The sequence below is a fragment of the Coturnix japonica genome, chromosome 19 (assembly GCF_054131305.1).
Source record: "Coturnix japonica strain WE chromosome 19, WE-NBRP24, whole genome shotgun sequence".
In the NCBI taxonomy this organism is placed as follows: Eukaryota; Metazoa; Chordata; class Aves; order Galliformes; family Phasianidae; genus Coturnix; species Coturnix japonica.
In genome coordinates this window covers 9309585-9330960 of record NC_140681.1, presented here as the reverse complement: position 1 = coordinate 9330960, position 21376 = coordinate 9309585, and the positions used below count along the sequence as shown (strand labels likewise).

Sequence of the window (21376 nt, the reverse complement as noted above, 5' to 3'; positions counted from 1 at the left end):
GTGGAAGCAGAGGGTCTGATTGTTTGATGGCCCTGCTAGGCAGGGGTGTTGGAACTACATGATCCTTGAGGTCCCTTCCAACCCGGGTCATTCTGTGATTCTGTGTGATTCTGTGACTGTGGCTGTGATACCTGTGAGCTGACAACTACCTCAGCACACTCCCCATTTAAGCAAGAAGACTGTGACACTGGGATGTGAGGCTGCTTAACTCACTTGCCATGTGTGAGCACCCAGCAGTTACTACAAATGGGTGGAGAGAGCTGCTGAACTTCACTGAAGAATCTGAAGAATCTGGCACCTGCAAGCAGAAGTTTTTTTTTGTTTTTTAATTGGTTTCCATCTGTCAGACTTGTCAGTGGTGAAATTGGATGTTTGCACAGAGAAAAAAACTCCTTCCCCCTCACCCGCCCCCAACACCTCCTCCCTTCCTGCTGGTTTGTCTCCAGACTCCAATGTGGTACGTGAGCAAGTTTATTTCAGCATCCGCTGTCAGCAGGAGTGGAGGAGTTGTGAGAAGAGACATCCCACAGTTCTGATTACTAGCGGATATTTTGTGTCTTATCTGTGCTTGGGAATCATTTCCTTTGGGTACTGTTGAGTCTGTTATGATGCTCTAAGCCTTTAGGTTCAAGTAGCTTCTGAGATGTGCAGGTGCTTTATGACTTTGTACATATGAGAAAGATAGAATGGGATTATCAGAATGGTCTATCCTTCCTCAGAAAGTCCTGGGTACCACAGTATTAGTTTCTACATGATATTTGTCAGATAGAAAAGAGGACAAGCCAAAGTGTTTACTACAACAGTGGATGAAAGGGAAAGTGGGAAACCACGTAATGATGCTGCTGCTCTCAGAAGTGAAGAACATGAGGCAGCAGTTGTAACACAGAGAGCTTGTATCTCTTCTCCCTTGTACTCCAAAAACAAGTGTATGCTCATCTGTACCAGCAAGTGGGACTAACAAGAAAAGGTGTCAATAGAGAGGTCTGAAAGTGAACAGGATTCTCCCGTCTCTGCATGTTTTTCTTTTAATGAAGGAAGATGCATTTAACTGAAGCTCTACAGTCAGCCTATGAAGATAAACAAGATGCTGAGATGGATCCATACAGATGGTTAAAGCAAAGGAGTTGTTTTCTGAAGTTATACAGTGGCCGATAACATCCAACATTTGTTGTTTCCAGCTTTCCTTCAGATACCCATCTCAAGAGCTTCAAGTGTTTGAACGTGGCCCCTACAGCAACACTTCAATTCTCAGGGAGTTTGAGGACAGCAGTATGTGAACCTCAGTGAGTTCAGCACAGCAACCTGCAGCATCTGTGTTAACAGTCATCTCTTCTAACCATCTCTCTCTCTCTAGTGGAAGAATATAGCACAGACAAGTGGGAAAAATTTCGAAGCAGGTAAAATCAGATCAAATCAGAGGAGGATAAGGGAGGAAGAGTTGAGCCTCCCTGACCCTGGGGTGTTCTATCTTTGAGATCATGAAGCTTTGCAGGCTTGCTCAGGCTCTTGTGAGTTCTTCTATATACTTTCTGGATCCCAGAAGCATGGACCACAGGTAGCTACTCCAATGTCTTCTCCACAGATGACTTCTCCTCTCATATCTTTTCCCTTACAGTAAGTAGAAGAAAGACTTAAGAGCTGAAACTGAAATAAAAGGGAATCATGACTTCAAGTTATGGGGAAAATGCAACTTGCTTATTTTAAACAAAAAGAAAAAAAAAAAAAAAAGGATTTCCCCTTGTATACTATTGTCACCTGATAGAAATCTGCTTCCACAGAATTGCCTCAACTAGTGAGACAGAATAAATTGGTCTGGCTTTGTGCAAAAGGGAAACTGAGATGACAACATTATTAGTGTTCTCAGGTAAAGCCTGTCATACCGAATTAACAGTTTGTAAGGGACAGGAGGGACTGTTCCCTCATGTAAACCAGAACTGAGACATCACCTGCAGAAATAATTGCATTAGCTTTGAATCAGCAATGGAAATAAAGAATAAACTATTATCTACTTAAGTTCTTCATTGTTATTGGTAACATCGTTGTGCAGACTAACTGAATTTCCTTTGTCTTCCCATTTATCAGAAGGTTTATGAGACACTCTTTCTTCCTTCCCCCCTCCTCTTGTAGTTGTGAACACAGATAGCCTCTGCCTCTAGATCTAAAGTGTGAGCATTGGTTCAAGGTGTCTTTGTCCCAGGTTACTTAATTCCTGGGGATGTTAAGCTTCTGGCAGAGGGAGTGGGTGCACAGGGGAAAAAATAAGGTTCCTGCCCCAGTATCCTATATCACCTTTTGAATTTTGATGAGACTGTCCTACAGAGCCAGACCAGGTCATTTCTAGTTGTTTTTCCATCACTCAGGCTCCACACAGGCAGTAGCTGGCTTGACACACTTGCTTGACATCACACCTCCAGTCCTCAGCATCTGTGCCAGCAAGCCAGCAGGACAGAGCAAGGATGCTGCATCGTGTATTACCTTGTGCTTTCTATGTATTTATGCAAATGCCATGTATTTACTCATAGTATACAGCATTGCTTCCTCCACAGCTCATTATTTATTTGAAATGAAATCCACTTTCCTGCATCTCAGTTTTTCTGAGCACATCCAGTTAAGATGAGCTACATTTTCTAGCAGCACAGAACAGTTTAAGGGAAAATGAGGACTTTTAGCTATGAATATTTATGGCTAGAGTTGAATTGTATTTCAGACTGCTATTCATTACTGCTGGTAGAATAGTGGATAAAACCTAATATTTAATTTAATTGATATATATTTTCTTTTGTGCTTTGATGGGGGAACAAATTTATCTTAAATCTGTGCACTGTTAGTATTTAAATCTTTTTAAGGTAACAATCTTATTAAAGGAAATGAAGGTAGGAATAAATCTCTAAGGCCAGTAAGCCAGAAGTATTTCTGTTCACAAAGAATCAACATACAGAATTGACTCAAGCTATTTTATAGAACGGATACTTTACTGTGAAGAGGAAAACAAATTATCTTCAATATAAACATCCATTGGCGTGTAACAACAGCTGCTCAAGTGAAACTTTTACTTGATCGCCCAGAATAGAAGGAGCCAGTTGGAAAGAAGTGAATATTTGTGAAGGGGATTTTTATCAAAACTGATTTTAAGTGCTCACAATTCTTTTCCAAATGTTACTTTGGAATGACTGAGAAAATACCTGCAATTGAAAAGTTAGATGTGAAAATGGAGGCACTGGACCAAGATGGACAATCTCTGGAGCTTTCTTTGGCAGCCGGTTAGCAGGATTCTACCCACGTCCTGCCTTCATCCCAGTGCACTGGGTGCAGAACAGCTCACTTTCCCCTCCAGTTCATTTTGATGATTGTTCTCTTCTTTATTTCTTTGTCTTTGCACAAATAAATGGCCTCTGGAGAAATGCATTTTATACCTCACAAGAAATAGGCTCTATTTCAAAGAAACATGCAACATCCTCAGGTTTATTATTTGTCACCAAAAAACATCTTTCCCATCTTATCTGATTCAGTGTTTCATTTAAGTCCTGTAGCTCCTAATTCTCCATTACCCCTGGTGCCAGCTGCTAGGAAAGTTTATTGGGCTCATCAGAGTCTTGCTGTGACTCACAGCGCCTTCATACATAAAGCAGCCTTTTCATGTTGATCAAGACAACCGATCTTCAAACCCTACAATGCCTCCTGGAGAGATGGATATAAAAAATGGACAGACCCTGAGCCCCGAGGCAGTCCGTAAGGAAAACGAACAGCACAGAGGGATGAATTGTCATAAACGAGAGGAAGTGAAATTGTAGTTGAAGTAAAAGCTTTTGACTGGTTTGTGAATATGTGAATATCAGGCATGAGAAGAATGCGGGTTTTGTTTTCTTTCTTTTCCAGTGTTCTTCACTAGACGACGGCATTGCTAATACAACTGTCCTCTCTCTGGAAAATGTCTGCAAATGCTGTTGATGACATGATGCATGACACTGAAAGCAAATAAGATTATAGCTGTACGTTTATTTCTCCCGTCCTTTCTGATGACAGTTGGAATTCATTGAACCTTCTATCCTCCATATTAAACTGATAGAGCATAACCTTCCTTAAAGCTGAGCACTGAAAAGTCGCTACCTTTAGGGCTGCCATGCATTTCAACTGGGGCCAAATCAACATCTCCCTGTAGAGAAATTTTCTGGCTCTGTCTCCATGTACAGAGATACATTCATTTTGGATTTGCCTTTCAGAATGACAGATGGAGCAAAGATAACTTTCCATAACTTCAGTTTTGGTGTTCATCTGTTGGCAGCTTTCCTTCCCTGTTCACCACAGCTGTGAAGTTCCCACTAACAGTTAGCCAAATTTTTTCTCCAGCTCGCTGATGAAATGTTTTCCCAGTAAAAGCCAGTGCTACTTCCACAGGAACTGGATTATAACAAGGGAAAATCAGTGGGGCTGATGTATGCAAGTCATACTGGCACTGGAGCAAGAGGTAAAATTGCTGCTCATAAAATGAAATGTTGACCCAGAGATCATCAGAGAGATGGCAGAGAATGAAGTGCAATACTGACCTTCAGTGTGACACTGTGTATTTGCTAGGTTAGATCTGCATAGTTTTGTAGCAGTAACAGCAGGCATTGGAAGAAGAGCTGGTGCACCATTCAGAGAACTGACTCTTGCTTGTTCATCTGGGAACATTGCTCTGGCTTAGATGAGGAGCTGGTTTTAACTGCACATGAATGGAGTGAGAGTGGCTGCAGAGGAACAAGAAGTATTTTTCTCTGTCTCCCGAAGTTCATAAAAACTTATTAAGATACAAAGTGAAATCTGCAAGGGTGCTCTGTGAATGCCAGTGAGCTCCTTATGATAAACAGTATATCAAAAAGCACTGAAGCATGTTGTGATAAATTACATCCTTCCTTGCAGTTGTAATATATACGATAAGCAAGAGATATCATCCTGTATTCAATCAAAATGAAGACCAGAGTCTTTGTTCCTTTCACACATCAGCTACAAAATGTGATTTTTGTTTTAATCTGATCAGCGCCTCCGGCATTTAAGATTGGCTGTGGAGCTGCTAACATAATGAACTGCTTTATTTTTCCCCTGCTAAATGTTGTTTTAAAAAAAGCAAGTCATAGAAATGAGAAACAAAGATAGACTGGGTCACTTACAAACACAAACTGCGTTTCTTTTCAGGTCTAAGCTGATTTATACCAGTTGTGTACATGGGCCTTCATCTGGGTTTACAAACGCTCCCCAAATTGGTATTTGATTTTGTATCAAAAGTGCATAGGTTTGTGTTTACAGGTCTTGCTAAATCACCCTCCCCAGGAAGGTCAGACATTATCTGGACAAGAATATTGGCTACCTTGCAGTGGTGCCATCAGTCATCAGCTTCAAAATGCTTCTATCTGTGCTTGTCCAAATCAAGATCAAGCTCAGAGGAAGAAGAAGGGTTAAAAGTTCTGAGTCAGAAAACACCACTGGCTACTTAAAATGTTTTTCTGGAATGGTCCTGAAAACTCTAATTTTGTGCTTGTGACAATGGTAAAGGATGCATAAATCTTACCCTGATTCAGTAATGAAGTCTGAAGGAAGACAAAAAGTAATCCATTGCAGTAATAGAGCTTTGTAAGAATGCATAATCTGTGTGGGAGCAGCACTGAGAATGGTGCTGATGGTTGTGGCTGCTTTTCAAGTGGACAGAAGAGGTAGAACTCTCCATGGCACTGCTGAGGACATTCCCATTTAGTAGAACTCATTCCTGTTTGGCTATTTTTGTGATGTAGAGTACAGTTCTTCACCTGTTGCAGTGTGTGTGTTTTCTGTAAGGAAGCAGACACCAAGCGTAGCATCACTATTCCGGCAAGAGTACTTTGAAAGCTGTCAAATGCTATGCCAAGGTTGTTGCTGTTAATGAAAGCAACAGGAGCTGCTTTTAAATGGTTGAACGTTGGCATGTTTGGCTGATATACCTCTTGAAATGGAGGTTATATATAGCTCTCAGACAGTGCTTATGCTGAATGAAGGAAAAGATGAATCAGAGATGACTGGGCTGGAAACACTGGGGTTTGAATCGTTGGCCTGCAGAAAGATCTCATTAGAGACCCTGAATGAATCTATTTTGTTCTCTGTTCCTGAAATCCATATCTATAAAATATGAGCAACCTTGAAGCAGCAAAGAGATGGAGTTTGTTAGGTTGTTAGCACGGTGCTAACACTGTTAAACCTTGCTTATGGCTGCTGTTACATCTCAGTAATGTTCCTGAAATGTTGGGGTGCTGGTAAGTCCACAAGTGACTGTGGAATACATGCAGGCACAGGACAGCAAAATCCATGGAGTTTGCTCTCAGAAGAGCCCAGCAGTCTATTCCTCAGCAAAAATGATCTTGAGAAGCTAGTCTTACATTGTGCAGTCCATATTCTGGTTATTAAGAGTACCTATCACATTAACACCACCTTGGCTGTGTAGCATTTTTCCCTTCACACAGTTCTTGAATAAAAAATAGCTCTATAAACCTCCCTCGTAGCTCTGACTCTGGGATTCTTTCCTTGCATATTTCTCTTTGGCAAGGAAACAAACCATGGGCCTGTTTGACCTAGTGCAAATACCTGCCCGATCCTGAGACATTTATAGGAAGAAAATGGTATGTGAATGTTTTCATTGGAATTTATGTAGTTAAGTAACAGTGATGAGTTGCAGAGGGCTCACACCAGATTAATTATGTTGTGTTTGAGCTCCTGAGGCTGAAAGCTGCATTGTATGCATGCTGGACATAGCCTTCCTAACAAATAGCTTCCAAAGACAGAAGAAAGAATAAGCAGAAGAAAGGAGCAAAGAAATTCTGGTCCAACTGTTTGAGCCTTTAATGTGACTGAAGTTGATGCAATGGCAAAGTGTAATGTGTCCATCCTTTCAACACTGTGCTGCATTTTGGTGGGACAAAGGAGACTGAAATAGTGCATCTGAGATACTGATGTTAATCACAAGTGAGGTGTTCATTATTCTTTCTGTATCTTTGGAGATCTTGAAACAGATCATCTGGGCCACGTGTTCATAATCATTCCTTTTTGTACCTCACTTTATAGTGAAGCTGAGATTTTGCTTAAACAAGTATGTGGCTGTGCTATTCACACCTACAGTGGTATCTTGGCCATCTCTGAGGCAAACTTAAGTTTTTTGGACTCTCCTTCTCTTTTTACCAACCCAGTGGGCTCATCCTAAGCCTGTTGACACCAGTGTTTCTCTGCTGCACATTGCTGAGTGAGCCCAGCACCAGGCTGCCCAGCAGTGACCGCTGAGTGCTCACCATGCAGGGCTGCCCCCGTAGTGAGCCCCAGTATTTTGCTGGGTACAGCCACCATCAGCACTCAGAGCTGTATCTGTGCTCATGTACTTGCGCTGGAAGGATTTTGCATGTGAGTGCCCATAGTGTCTTCACACTTTGCTTCATACTTCACAGCCCACCTGGGACTTACAACAATAAGCAGAATGTTCTGCCTTACTGCTTAAATACCCTCATGAATATACTCCAACCTGATCTACAGTTGAAATGAATTCAATAAGGCAGAGGAGGATTTAGAGACATTTTAAATAAATTAACTTTTGGATGGATGTTTATTAAGTTTTATGAAGCCATTTACTCAACTGCAATGTTTGTTTCAAAAAGCATCTGAAATTTTCCTTTCGTGAACTATGGATATTACCTTTATAATTGAAACAAGAAATAAGGGCCAAACTGGAAGAATTCCTTCTTGCTTGAAGCAAAGCCCTTTTCCCTTTCTAAAGCAGGAAGAAACTCACTGGCTATCCACAGTGTTTTGCTTTTCTTTGCATTGGTGGGGTGTGCTGTGATGCCTGATTGCACGAGGCTGTGAGGGGAGGTTTCATTGGTGGAGCACAGCTCATTGGTTTCTGAGAGTTTTGCTTTTTCAAGGCATCAGTTCTGAACTAGGGAATTCATGAGTAGAAGGCAACATTTTTCACCTCAGTTTGAACCAGGTCTGGGTATTCTGAGACTCTGCTGGGAGCATCCTGCTCTGCACGAAAATCTCATGCAGAAAAAAGGACATTGATGCATATTGTGGGTTTTCACTGCTGAAGAGTTTAACTCCAGCTCTGTGGGCAGCTGACTGAAAACACACCTTCTAGCAGGGCAGGGCTGAAGACCAAATAAAACAATCCATCAAATAAATGTTCGGATTCAATAATTGATGATGTAGGGACAACAGAAATCCTGTTCTCCTCATTTGGAAGCAGCACTGAAACACTTTTGGAGAGCCAGCACATCTCAGAGAGGTTTTAAAAGATGAAGTTTGTATCCATGAATGACTCAAAATACTTAGATGTTATTTCAGAGTTGTTTTCCAAGAATCTTTTGTGCTGCTAGAAATCAGAACAATCGTGTGGAATGGCTCAAAATTATGAAGATGTTGTGGGTTATCCTGTGCAAAAGAAAGAGGACGAGAAAGATGTCTGTCTTGAAGGCTGGAAGATCTCCATTCCCATCCCTCAGGCTTGTCACACTCTCAGAGCCCAGGGGCTCAACCTGAGGGTGCAGGATATGCAGGTTGGGCTGTGAACCAGCACAGACTCCCTTTACTTTTACCAGATCTAAGGAGATTTCACAGGGCTGGAGCACAACCAGCAGACTGTTCTGGTGAGCAGGGTGTGTGACCCAGGCACATCAAGGGAAATCAACCCAAGCCTTAAATTTGGATATTTATTTCTTAGGTTCCAATTAATGACAAAATAAAATAAAATAAAATACCATACAGTACAAAGGCTAATATCAGGAAATAACCATTTCATTACAGTTTGATAGTAAACACAGTATCAATAATAGCATGTTACATAGAAAGAGTGTTTCCCATTGCTATACAAATGGATTTCACACCCTTTCCCTTCCCTTTGTCACAGGAAATCTTACAAAGGAGACGCTGACACACTTTGAACATTCATTTTTTTTTCCCATTGCACAACAGGCCACAGAAAATAAAGCACATCAACAGTTTGTAGTTCAGAGAACAACAACAACAAAAAAAAAAGGTGCACTTTAAGATATGTTTGCCATAAATACAGTATGTGCAGGGCTATCAGGTGGCACCGCTGGGGAAGGACTCTTGATCACAAAGCCAGGACGCAGCACCATGAATTTTAGCAACTTCTGTTTCCCTACTGAACAAGTACAAACCGAAAACAGAAGTCGTTCATCTGTGATGTAAAGAATCAGAGCTCCAGCAGATAAAGATTTGTTTAAACAGCTACCAAACAACACAACCAGGAAGATACCAGACTAACAACGCGTTGCACACAGCGCTCTCAGCCCCCCACTGTGGGCACGCACGAATGGTAGCTGCACACATGCTCAGCTCAAGTCCACAACACAAAGCTGTCCGCAGCAACAGCAGACTTTTGTTTCACTGAATGTTTGATGCTGTCAATGCAAAGGTCCTGTGATGGTTGTGTTTCTAGTGTATGTCCTGCTAACCCTCCTCATCAATTTTGCCATTCAGTTTTCTTATTTACGGGCGCTGTCACTGAAGCGAGATCTCACGCGCTCAAGCTCAGCAGAGCGTTCAAACACCGCTGTGTATGGGGCCTGCGGTGAGAAAGTCCTGTCTGGGGGAAACTTCTAAACAGCATAATGACTTTGGAAATCTAATTTCACACACTGCCAAATAGACGGCCCTGACATGAAGACTGTGAAGATAAACGAAACCTCAAAAGTATATTTGAAGAGGTCACTCGATAAACTCTCCTCAGATGGGAATCGCTCTGAATCCATCTGGCAGCACTCCACATCTGTGGGTTCAACAGATTCTTTTTCAGTCGAAACAAACAGTTTGAAACACTTACAGGAAATTTGCATAGATTAACAGCACGCTGCATGAATGCTCACCACTCTGCCCCAGAAGAGAATTCAGACAAGACAGGAATACAAAGATGTGAGGATACATTTTGTTTAATGGCAAAAGCCAATTATACTCCACAAGGTTTAAAGCTAAACCCTTTTGTGTTAGCAGTTCAACCACTGTTGAAAGGTGAGTAAAAGAAAGAGAATCATGTCGTAGAAATATGCTGGGCATTTGGTACCTCTGTCTTCATGAGAGTACCATGCTTTTCTTCACAAAACCATGGGGTCTTATAGTGACTTATCCTCACTTCTTTGAGCTCAGGGAAACCAAAATTATTTTGAGTTTAGCAAAACTATGGGGGGGGGGGGGAGGGAGGGGGGAAGAGTATAAAATCAGCTGTAACTTCCAATACTCAACTCAGGTAATCAGTTTTGCCCAATGGAAGAGGTAGCTTTTAGCTGCAATCCCAAGTTAAGGCCATAGACTCTGTCCTGCTCCCACATTAAACTGTGGGAACAGAGCTTTAGAAGCCAGAAGACTGCTTGGATAAATCTCCCATTGCAGGCAGCTCTTCCAGACTTGAGCTGTCCAACAAACACTTCATGATAAGTTCATTTTCACTCCAGCTTGTTCTCATTTTCATGTCAAATCATAACTAAAGCCACCACCTTCACAGAGCTGTGATCAAAAGTTCCATAAGCTGCCAGCGTATCTCAGTGATAAAAATCAAAACTAAACATCTTATGTGAGACTATTTCTGAATAGAGTTTCCTAAGATAACCAAGCACATTTCAGCAGGTTGGTGTTCAGTGAGCATATTAATAACATGAAACATTTCAAAGGTGAACACTGAAAAGCAACTGAGACACTCAGGATGTTAAATCCAAATGGAAGTCAAAGCAACACACAGTTACAGCTTCCATGGGAGGTTTCAGAAACCACCTCACAGCTGTTGACTCTATTTAGAAGAACCATTAAAAAGTTTGGGTCCTCTCCGGAACTATTTAAAGGTTGTCTTGCCTGGAAGGCCGGCACTAAATGTGTGATATTAAGACTCCTCTTCCTCTGCTCATCGTACCTGGACTTTGCTCGTGCAGGAGGAGTGAGAGCAGTGAAGATAATTGGCTTTATAGGGTCTATTATGGATGATGTCCATGAGTTATTTATTTGTTGGCAGCTCACCTTTGTCAGTCAGCTGGAAGCTGTCAAGGTGCCACAAGTGCTGTGTCCCCCTCTCAGCTACAGTCATCTACAAACATCATAAACGTTTGAGCTGTAATGGACAGGCATTGGATGAAAGTAGCAAAAGTGAATAAACCAAGAATATACAGGTTCTGCTATTCCTATGTGATTTACATAGCCCATGGTGCAGGGATGTACTGATCCTCTACAGCTTCTCTTGCAGTCTGCCCAAGCCATTTCTAGCACACACACAGTGATGACATTTGCTGGTTCCTCACAAATTTCCTTGCAAAGAGAAGCCAGTCTCCTCTGTCCTTTTTCTGTGTATGTGTCCCTTTACTGTTTTTCCTTGTCAAAGAAGAATCAACTGCACATGAGCAACAAAAGTGCTTTGTCAATTGTAAACTCTGCCCTCTGTTTTCTACAACCAGGGCGAGAAATTAAGAGAAGGCATGACAGGACAGAGCCTGTAGTTTGGCGGAATCAGAAGGAACTAAAGCCCGACCGATTTCTGTTTTGAGCCCTTTCCTTTGGAGTAGTTTGTAGTAGGCATTAAAATAATCTCCTGTCCCTGCTAGGTGTGGTTGGAGGTCATGGCTGGCAGATGAACCATGCATCTAGCTCTGTACCACTGCCAATAAATGCCACAGGAGCAGAGAGCTGTCACTCACAATGAACAGCAAATGCCCCAGAGGTGTTCTCTCCATGTCCTGAGCCCAGCAGGGCCTAACTGATGAGATGCTGCTGGTACTGAATGTATCAGGAGCTGATCTGCATTGCAGAGGACACTGTGAAGATCTGGAGGCCCACACAGCTGTGCATGGGGCCAAAAGCAGAGCTAAGGGTCACTTCCAGTTTGTCATCATAAAGAAGCAAGCCCCCTCCGCAAGTGTGCAGGGATTTGCAAAGAGCCTCCTTTCACCAGAGCTCCCCCTAGAACTCTCTTTATGTAGAATCTCTTCATTTCTGTGTTTTCAAACAGAATCAACCCATCTTTCCTTTCCCACAGCCATTCTGAGCAGCAGAAACAAAGTCTGTCACCAGCAGAGAACAACCCTTCTAGCAGCAACTGCAGATAAGACTAAAATCTAACCTTATTACCAGGGCTCCAGTCTGCCCCTTGCCCCACCATGGCTCACCTCTATTTTAGAGCATGTTTGAATTCCTGCTAATGGTTTGTGACTGCACCACTTTGTAAAGGCCAGACCTTTAACAAAATGCATGGTTTCCCTGATAGGATATGTTTGGCTCACCTTTGTGTGACCATAATTGGCTGTTGTGGAATGCCTCTGGCAAGGAGAATGTGAGCAGGGACAGCTTTGATTTACTTTCTACCTCTTTGTGAAGGGGGACATAAGGTCGCTAACAGTAAAATCACAGCACAGGTTGAACAAGATGATGGGTTGGTTCCCAGGTTCATGCAGGTCAGCATCTGCTGCTATGACAGCCCAGAAAGCCCTTTAGCTTATCCTTGAAACCCTTGATGCCAAAGGCTCTTGGGCAGTTTGTTACATCTATCTCATAGTTGGCTGTTAGAGGTGGAACAATGCAAGAATAAACATCATGCTACCTATCCTGGTCAGCTGAGAAATTCCAAATTCAAAGCAATAATCAAGGGGAAAAATACGAGGAAGAAAAGATATACTGTATGTCCTCTTATTTTGATCCTGACTTTTGTTCAGAACATCCTCATAGTCAGGATTCAGCACAACCCTGTCTGAGCCAAACTGTCTGATTTGCTGTAAACAGGTCTCAGCCCTGTTCCTCTGACTCGTTAAAAGGAAGTTTGTTTTAGAGCTAGACCCTGTGTTCTTCACTATCTGAAGATTTGTGTATACAGATCAGTATGCCAACAGTTTTGGTAGCAAAAAGAAATGAAAGGTACAAAAAGGCCCCACTACCTACAGCCAGTAGCCTATGAGATGTCAGCTTGTGAAATTAATGGGAAGAATCTTGAAGTCCAACAGGACTGGGATGGTTGCTCTCATATCTGCAGGCTGGAGCCCTCAGCAGCCTGCTGTTTTATCTCCTCTTTAATGCAGGCTAGCTAGCTGTTTTCCCTGGCAAAAGAAACATGAGTTTGGCTGTGTGGCATAAGTAAGATTTTCCATTCCTGTTCTTTTTCAACACTCCAGCTGGGCACATTCTCTACATTCTTGACTTTGCCAGAGACTCTGTTACTTATAGGTGTTGCAATACCAATACCAGAGAGAGTGGGGCTCCCTGCACCAGGCACTATGCATGCCCTACAGTGAAAGATGCCTCCAATTCCCCCCAGGCTATCCTCACCCTATTCTAAGTAAGGCATCATCTGTTGGTATTTAAGTTCAAGGAGCCAGAATGGCTCTCTTGAGCACCCAGGTCATATTTGTAAGAATTTAAATGTAATTCTAAAACACCCATTTGACTCCCTGAGTTTTCACTCCTTGCTCATTGAGTATCCATCCCATAGATGAGCACGTCCCTTTGCCAAAAACAAACCTTTCATTCTGAAATTGCTTTCTCCTCTCTAGACTCTGCTCAGTGCCACCAAGAGGCATGATCTCAAACCTTTGGATGTGAACATGGCATCTCTGCATTGAGATAAGGATGAAATACAGTATGAAGTAGCCTAAATTTAACATATACTGGCTTCCCAGTTAACACTGTACCTGGATTTACACCAGACTGAACTTACAAATCGTGTAGACATCACTCACAGGATGCAAGGCCAATGCTTTAAAATAACCTCAAAGTTACTGGCAGAAAGAAGCCTATTTCTCCAACAAAAATGACTTTGCTAAACACGCTTTGTGTTACATGAATTCAGAGACCACGTATGAAAGTCACAGAGGCCTCTCTCAAGTTTAGACTCCATGAAATGCATTTCTCTTCCTCCTTTGGCTTCAGTATGTAGTTTCCCTTGTGACCTGGCTGGAAAAAGTGTGGTTGCTGGAGATGCTGTTGGATTTCCTGGTAAACGCAAGTCGTTTTTTCTTCTTCCTCCATGGCAGGCACACGAGGGTGAGCGTAGAAAGGAAGATCTGTCGGAAATTTGCGGACACCAGGTTGTATAGGATGGGGTTGATTGCCGAACTGACGTAGAAGAGGACATTTGTCAGCATGTAGAAGTAGTGGTAGAAGTTGAAAAGGAAACTGGAAGAACAGATGAAAGATAGAATTCTAAGTGGAGTGTGGAGAATTGGAATAATTCAAAGTCACGAGTGTGAGGAAAACATGAGCTTTTCTTGTTGCTAACTTTTCCCTGTTAGGGGCATGATCTTGCCAGTGGGAGTCAGTGCAGGCACCATTTGGTTTCAGCTGAGACTAGACAAGTGTAGGTCAAATGCCTTTACAAAGGTCTTGCCCCAGTCTCTACCAGTTAGAAACTCATTTATGCCCTGGGACTGGATGGGATACTTGCCTCATGTTCATTTTTTTCTTTGAAAATATACATGTTTGAAATTGAGAAACCAGATGGAAACTTGCTTCTGTGTAATGCATATACACTGGTTTGACTTTCCTGGCTGCAGTTCTGCTATACAGAGCCTGCAGAAGAGCCAAGATCTTGTAACAGATGCAGATATCTCCTCCCCCAGGCAGTGAGAGCTGCATCAACTCATTCAGTGGGTCCCTGGGTTAGAATTTGCCTGTACTCTGGGATGGCATTCTCAGCTAAGGGGTGAACATATCCTCACCATCACAAGATGATGTTTTCATCTCAAATATTTAGCTTTATTTTTATTTTTTTTTTCTTTTGGAAATATCTTTCCTCGGGAAAACTGAGCTCATCATCTCTGTGCTGGTAAAGGGTTTATAAACAACATAGATCTCATTTTCAGAAAGATGTTCCCCAGGTTCATTTATCTCAGTGGAAACCGCAGACCTTTTTGTTAGTCTGAGCACTGTCTAACAGAAGATAAATAGACGAGTGCTGGAGTACATCACTAGCTCCCCATGGCCCCCTCAGCAATGCCAAGTGCAGTGTGGCCCATCCAGCTCCTACAAGCTGAGTTTCTCAATGTAGCTGTGAAAAATTAACTTAGCTGAGATTTGTTCAGGAGCAGACGTGCATTTATAGATGATTATGTTGAGCTGCTGCAAGCTCTTGATTAGCCTCCATGCAGCTCGTTCACCATTCATAATATGCCTGTAAATTCAACATTTTCCTAAACTCACTCACAGCTTTTAAAAGAAGAAGAAAATAAGGGAATGCAACCGGAATACATAAATTCACACTAACTACTAGCAGAATTCTCTACCTCTCTGGCTCAAAGCAAAACCAGCCACTACATAATTGCTTGCTGCTTTAAGTGCTTTACATATAGGAAAGCAAATAAAGAAACAACAGTTTGCCTCCGTGTGTGCCTAGAGCTCCATATTCGTAGATTTTGGCTTTTACTATGGGTGGATGTACATTTCCATTCAGCAAACTGCTGTATGACAAATTACTATTATTTATGCTTGGAGTTTATGAAATTTTAATGTCTCATTGTTGCTCTGCCTTTTGCTGTCACGGATTTTTTTCTTTTCCTGCTCATTGCAGTAAGCAGAGCCATACCCAGAGAGAACAGGGGCATAATGCTGTGGGAGGAGAGAGACATCTTACAGTGAGAACCTCTTATGTTATCTCTCTCTCTCGGGTTACCTGGGTTTAGATCCCTAGACAGTGTTAGCACTATGCATATTTAAAATGAATAATCAGCTCTGTAGCTGCCTTGCCAAGGAACTGGGCCTGATGCAGCAGAGAAGCTGCAAGTAGCTGTTTGTGTGCCTTTGCCCATCTGTGAACACCAGAGGTGTGCTCAGTATAGGTGTGTAACTGCATGTAGGTATGTATCCCTATGCAGTCTATGAGTCTGTGAAAATGTCTATGAGACATTTTCTGATCAGTGAAAACTGCTGGTGTTTAATTTTATTGCACTCCCTGTAAAACACAGTGAGTGTCCTATCCCAGATTCTGAGCATCCCAGTTATTTTCCCATCTGTGAAATCTCTCCTGTCAGTAAGGAAATGTGGCACTGTGCAAGTAAATTGGCTGTTGACAGGAACTGCTCCATCTTAGGGCTGGAGATCGTTATTTCCACCATAGAGACAGCGATCCCCTTTGGATGCATAAACCCTTCTGCCAAATGTCGTTTCATTAAGGGCTGTCAGAGGTGAATATCCATTGCCGTTGTCATTAGGGATGATTCTGGTTCAAACTAATGCTTCCTTCAGCTTCATCAGGGGGTGTTAGATGTCAAAGCAACGACTCTTAATTTGGCTGCTAATCATGGCAAGAAATCCAGAAAGAAAATCAACACAACAATTAAGAGGTGGAGGCTTTATGCTCCACTTCTCTCCAGTCCCCACCCCAACCCCCATTCTATTGGTGCCCAGAGCTGAGCTCCAGCCTGGCTCCACAACCCATCCCAGCATAGGGAGATTTGCTCCTCAGATCACAACTCACTCTGTCCAGTGGTTGGAGGGGACGTAGCAAAACATGAGGCGCCGTATGTGATAAGGGAGCCAACAGACCACGAAGGCAATCACCACTGCACCTGCAAAGCATGAAAGAAGCCCATTACTTTTTGTGAGAAGTTCTTTCTCGAGGGTGAAAAGGGACCTGTCTGTATGGGTGTTTATCACTGTAAACTTCTTTCTTAAAGCCCCATTTTGTTCACATCTTGCTGCTGTGGAAGATATTAACAACCCTGAGGGACAAACAGCCTGAGAATACCTATAAAAACAAGTATAACAGAAATAATAGAAAAAAACAGCTATAAGCTGGGGACAGAGAAAATATGAATAAAAGAAGATATAACAGTGATAAGGGACTGCTGATGCCCAGATCAGATGGAGGCCAAATGAAATCAGACTGTATTTGCACCTATCCTTGCATTTTATGCTGTTGTGGCACTGGAGTTTTGTCTGCAATACCCACAGTGTCAGTTAGTGTGTGTTTTTCATCCAGGTAGACACAGTAATCCCATTAGTTCGCTACATGGAGCCACTGGCCACAGTCCCCACAGTGCTGGGGATCCTTAAACAGCCTCAGGAGCTGCTTTCTGGTGGCAGAACTTGTCCTTTTATTCTACATTTCTGCAATACCTGAGACAGTGATTACAAGATGGTCTGAACATTACTGTAATAGAAATTGTAAGTTAAAAAGAGGAGATGATGTATGTATCTTTTTCCTTTCAAGATTCTAGCCAGGGAATGTCAAACAATGGAAAACAGAACGTAACAACTCTGAAGCATAAAAGCTCTGCTGGTGCTGAGCAATCATCAATTGAAATTAAAAAGCAGATATATCAGGCAATCAAGAGAAAGATTTGTTTCCTTTTGCAATATGTATCTCAACCTCTGTATGAAATGACAACGTTCTGGCAGAATCCCAGCAGGAAACAAAGAAGTCTCAGTTAAAACATAACGTAATAAAAGCCAAGAAGAAAATCAAGGCTAAACAAAATAATTATGTTAATTTTTTTATCCCAAATTTGCTCTACAGACAGTAAGGGCCTCATCACTCTTGTCCTTTATGTGACCTGTAAGGACTAGGAGGTAGCAATGCTCTCTCATCAAGCTATGTACCACCAGTGCAATGTGAATTTGGAGGCTGTTTTTCCTTCTGCTTTCTGATTGAAAACACTTACTCACACTTTATTTCAACCTCATGGGTTATCTCATGTATTATACACATCACTAACAATGAGGATGGCTACGCTATTCTGCAGCCAGTTTGTGTGATGTATGAAAACAGGAACCCTGCAAAAGTCATTTATTCAGTAAAATTTCAAGCATCTGAAAGAATATGTTTTGGAAAGCAGGCAAGAGGGGCTGGTTTTATTCTCTCATCTAACTGAATTCATTATTTCATTCTGACTATTTTTTGGCTGCTATATGGTCATTGTGATCACAGATGTAATTTGTCGCTATAGGGTCTAAAAGACACCACCAAGTGGATGAATTTGACCTGCATCACATCCAAATAGTTTGCAGAAACCTAAGTGCACTGACAGGTCCCAGGTGTTGCCTCCACCTGCAGCTCTTCAGGCACTGCAGGGCCTGGATTCTTTCTAAAGCCAACTTTAATGGTCCTGCACATCGGCCCATTAAGTCTCCCAACATGTTAATTGAAAGTGTTTTCCTCCTTGTAAGGGATCTCTGCTTCTGTGGTTCTGAGAGTGTGAAGCCAGATAGCACAGAGGCAGGGGTCTATATCAACAAAAACACACGCTGAGAGAAATAGCCACTTGACCTCAGCTAACAGATAGTCAATTAAATAATCTGTGGTAATTCTGTAATATCCCGAGCAATCATTCTGCAATTAGAACCGTATTAAACACATGGCTAAGTACAAAGGAAGCACTTGGGGGCTGATTTTGAAATGCTGGCTGAGCAGTGCACTGTCAGGCTATGTGCAGTGTGGGTTAGGAGGCCCTGACCCACGTTTGTCACTCTTAACCCTGCCGTATCAAGGGCAACGTTGCTGCCAAAATGATTTTTTTATTACTGTTATAGGCTCCCAGAGCCTATTCTCCATCATCTGAGGCTTCACACAGACTGGATTTCTTTGGTGTTGTAAAATGGGGCGGGACAGCCTGGTGGAGCTGAGCACCACCTGGGGAAGGATTCAAAACAAGGCACAGTGGGTCTTCATTTATCTTCTAAATCAAACTTGTCATTTAAAAGTGTAGACCTGAATTACTGCATCCTGTGATTTTCTATTTTGTCTTGTGGCTCAATTCCGTGCCTGTTTGAAGGAGGAAGGGCAGGAGTATCACACAGAAAGTCTGCAGAGGGAAACAAAATCTTGAGCAACGTCTTCTTCATTTTCCAAGAGAAGATTTAGACTGTGCCAGTATTGATTTACAGACTAAGCTGGATGACAAAGCAAGAAGAGAAGCTAAATTTTATTAGACTACACTATTTTATTTCACCGTGTGTGTATCCTGTGGTTGTGGCTGGGAGGTGGCCAGTGTCCCAAAAATCTGGCAATGTGTGTGTAGTCCATTACCTGTACATGGGCCCTGGCATTGCCTGGTGGACAGAGAGGAGAGATGCTGCTCAGAGAAGCTCAAATCCAGCCTTTCCTCAATAGCTTTTTTCAGACAGTTTTGGCCAATTTATTTCTTTTTCTTTGTGTTTCAAAGGGAGCTGAAAAACGTGACAGCGTGTCATAAGTTTGGAGCAAAGACAGGAGCTGTCTGGGTCTGGGCAGACTGAGCAGAGCAAAACCTCTCATCCTTTTCTGAGTTTCAGCATATCAACAGCTGTTCATCTCCAATGCTGCTCAAGGGATGCACGCTCTGGCCGGTATTGAATAAAGTATAAAGCAGGGTAATGGGGCTCATTAATTTGCATTGATGTTGGCTTCTAGAGAAGCAGTCTCTGCGTATTCAAAGCTCTGGGGGTTTTATATGCTTGTTTAGCTGATGTCATTACAAGGGAATTTATCAGAACAGGGGATAAGTCTTACCGTGTGGTTTGATATGAGAGATGGAGAAAGTTGGGCCAAGTGTAGATGCAGCTGGCAGTGCCTGGCTAAACCTCAAGGCGCTGTTTATTCAAAATGATGCAGTACCTGACAGGTTGTCTGCAATATTTACACCATCAGGCCCCAAAATAGGGGTTGTGTCACTTACAATGTGAGTAGGAGCCTAGTAAAAGTAAAACTGCTTGTGCTGGTATTTGGGTCACAAGGCTGTAGAAGAAAGCATTTCCATAAAAGTCGATAACTACCAGCAGAGAGTGGAGACCACCAGTATGCACCAGTAGAGCCCCAGGGAGTGAAACAAGGAGAAACTGGGAACTGAATGAGCCTAGGGAGCCCTCAGCTCCTTCAGAAACTGCTGAAGTCACATAGCCTTTGCTGGGTGCAATGCTCTTGTTCTCTTGTATGTTACAGGGCAGTGTAATCATTAGTTTTGACTCCTTAATTGACATTCTTCAAAGGCAGGGATCTGCTTTTATTTTCCTGTATTATTTGCAGACAGCAGAGTGAATAGAAAAACCTTTTCAACACACACACACAAAAAAAAAAACAACAAAGTATTGCACTCTCTCTATATTCTCCAGACTTGATTTTCAGAGGATTCGACTGACAGATTTGAAAATGAATGTGAATTCCTGTCCCCGCTCACACAGGACAACGTGATTAAAACATCTGCTGGCACCAGTGAGACCTGGTTTCATCCAAAAGGAGCAAGGCAGAATATGAAGGTTAAAAGTCAACCAAACAATGGGGCTCAGCAAGCAGCACATCCCTGCCAACACACTGCAAACCAGGGACTCTTCCCAAGTCCTCTTCTAAGATAATTAGTCATAGATGTTGCTAGATTCAATCTGAGCTTCATTTGTGTTGTTCATCCCAAGGATGTCAGGGTGTTTGGAGGAGAAGGAAGAAGAAAAAAGAAATGTTCCCCTTGGAAGGACAGATAAGGGCTCTAAGTCTTCTCCTCACCTCATTCAATACTCTTTCTACTCACAATGGTCAGGTATAACCCAAGGTCACTTTGCAGCCCCCTTCTTTATTCTCCTGTTGTTTTGAGTCCTACATGTCCTTTATTCCTCCCTGAGCTGTTTCTGCTTTCTGGGGGATCCTGGTGCTCTATTTGCTTCATGCTTCTGAAGTCACAGAGGCCTGGCCAGATTTCATGTCTAAAAAACACATCCGTTAGCTTTTTAAACACTCATACAAGACAGAACCTAATACCTGGAAAACCTGCTTGGCCAGCCCTAGGGTTGTATTCAGAGATGCAGCAGCTGGAGCCTGAGTTCCTATAGCCCTTGGAGCCTGAATCCCTGCAGCCGTGCAGAACTGGCACACAGATCTCCCTCTCCCCACAGGCACAGCTGTGCTGCATTTCTGCTCCTTGGAGGCTGTTTACAGAGTGCTCTGTACAACACTCTTTATGCCGCTTGGCAGCCTGTAAAGTAAACCTACACATACAAACACCTCCAAGAAACATATACAACTATTATGTGGCTCATTTATCCTCCTGAATTTTAGTGTGACACTTCAGCTGTTAACCACAACTTCTATCCACGCTTAACATCATGGGAAACTTGCTGAACTCCACTTGCAGCAGCTCAGATTTTTGTTAGGGTTACAAGCTGTCATGAACTTAGTTCCTTTCTTGCAAGCAAAGTGATTCATGGACAAATATGATTTCCTTATAGAACAGGAATTAGGAAAGACAACTCTTGAAGGAGCAGACTTTCAGACTGTGGTTCTTTTGTAGACCTTTCCAGCTGCAAAGCATTTGCTATTTGTTATTTCTGTTTGCGGGACAGTTACACTGCATCTCATAGCATTATTCTCTTCAAATTGGTGGCTCAAACTTGGAACATCTGAAAAGAGAAATGGACAAACTCTTCAGCACATTTGTTCTGG

At 42.4% G+C, this 21376-nt stretch overlaps 1 protein-coding gene across 1 annotated transcript in view; it reads right to left on the bottom strand.

Annotated features, from left to right (window-relative positions):
- Nucleotides 1–8685: 8685 nt before the first annotated feature.
- NTSR1 (neurotensin receptor 1) overlaps nucleotides 8686–21376 on the bottom strand; it is a 47617-nt gene continuing 34926 nt past the window's right edge. Inside the window, exons 3-4 of the mRNA XM_015881684.3 lie at nucleotides 16448–16538; nucleotides 8686–14151 (exon numbers count right to left, since the gene is read on the bottom strand). Of these exons, the coding sequence (XP_015737170.1) occupies nucleotides 13902–14151; nucleotides 16448–16538 (341 nt within the window). The 3' untranslated portion in view covers nucleotides 8686–13901. The remainder of the gene's footprint in view (nucleotides 14152–16447; nucleotides 16539–21376) is intronic.